At 55.5% G+C, this 586-nt stretch overlaps 1 protein-coding gene across 1 annotated transcript in view; it reads left to right on the forward strand.

Annotated features, from left to right (window-relative positions):
- EMH_0048490 (uncharacterized protein) overlaps window positions 1–543 on the forward strand; it is a gene marked incomplete at both ends in the record, with an annotated part of 4617 nt that extends 4074 nt beyond the window's left edge. Inside the window, 2 exons of the mRNA XM_013496411.1 lie at window positions 1–7; window positions 247–543. Coding sequence (XP_013351865.1) covers window positions 1–7; window positions 247–543 — 304 coding nt within the window. The remainder of the gene's footprint in view (window positions 8–246) is intronic.
- Between the last annotated feature and the right edge of the window lie 43 nt (window positions 544–586).

A 586-nucleotide genomic window follows, 5' to 3' on the forward strand; every position in this document is an offset into this window, starting at 1 on the left:
AGAGATGGTGAGCAGCAGCGATTGCTGCGAAGCGGCAGCAGCAGCAGCACTAGGAGCGGCTCAATAGATACAGCATCTGAGGCATCAACAAGCAGCACTTCTGCAGCAGCAGCAGCAGCATCAGCAGCAGCAGCAGCAGCAGCAGGAGATGAAGCTGCGTATGATGAGGATAGCGTGTTAGCTATAGGGGGCGCAGCAGGCGTGGGTGTTGCTGCTGCTGAGGTTTCTGTGCTGCATGCACTGCAGCAGGGGGAGGAGGTGCTGCAGAGCCACGAGGCTTTTATTGAGCGGCAGCAGCATTACGAGGAGGCAGCAGCAGCAGCAGCAGCAGAGGGGCAGCAATGGAAGGAATCATGGAGAGAGATGAGAGAGAGACAGCAGCTGCTGCTGCTGCTGCTGTGTAGAGCCAATGCTTCTTCTTTTTTCTTTGTCTCTCACGCTAACTTTCTTACGGGCTTCGATCAGCTACCCAGGATACCCAACGCCCAGTTCAGGCCCCTTCTCCTCCGCTGCGACGATGGGCCTGATGCCGCACCCCTCTAAACCCTAAACCCTAAACCCTAAACCCTAAACCCTAAAATATAAA

Source organism: Eimeria mitis, genomic scaffold (genome assembly GCF_000499745.2).
Source record: "Eimeria mitis Houghton genomic scaffold, Emh_scaff2092, whole genome shotgun sequence".
NCBI lineage: Eukaryota > Apicomplexa > Conoidasida > Eucoccidiorida > Eimeriidae > Eimeria > Eimeria mitis.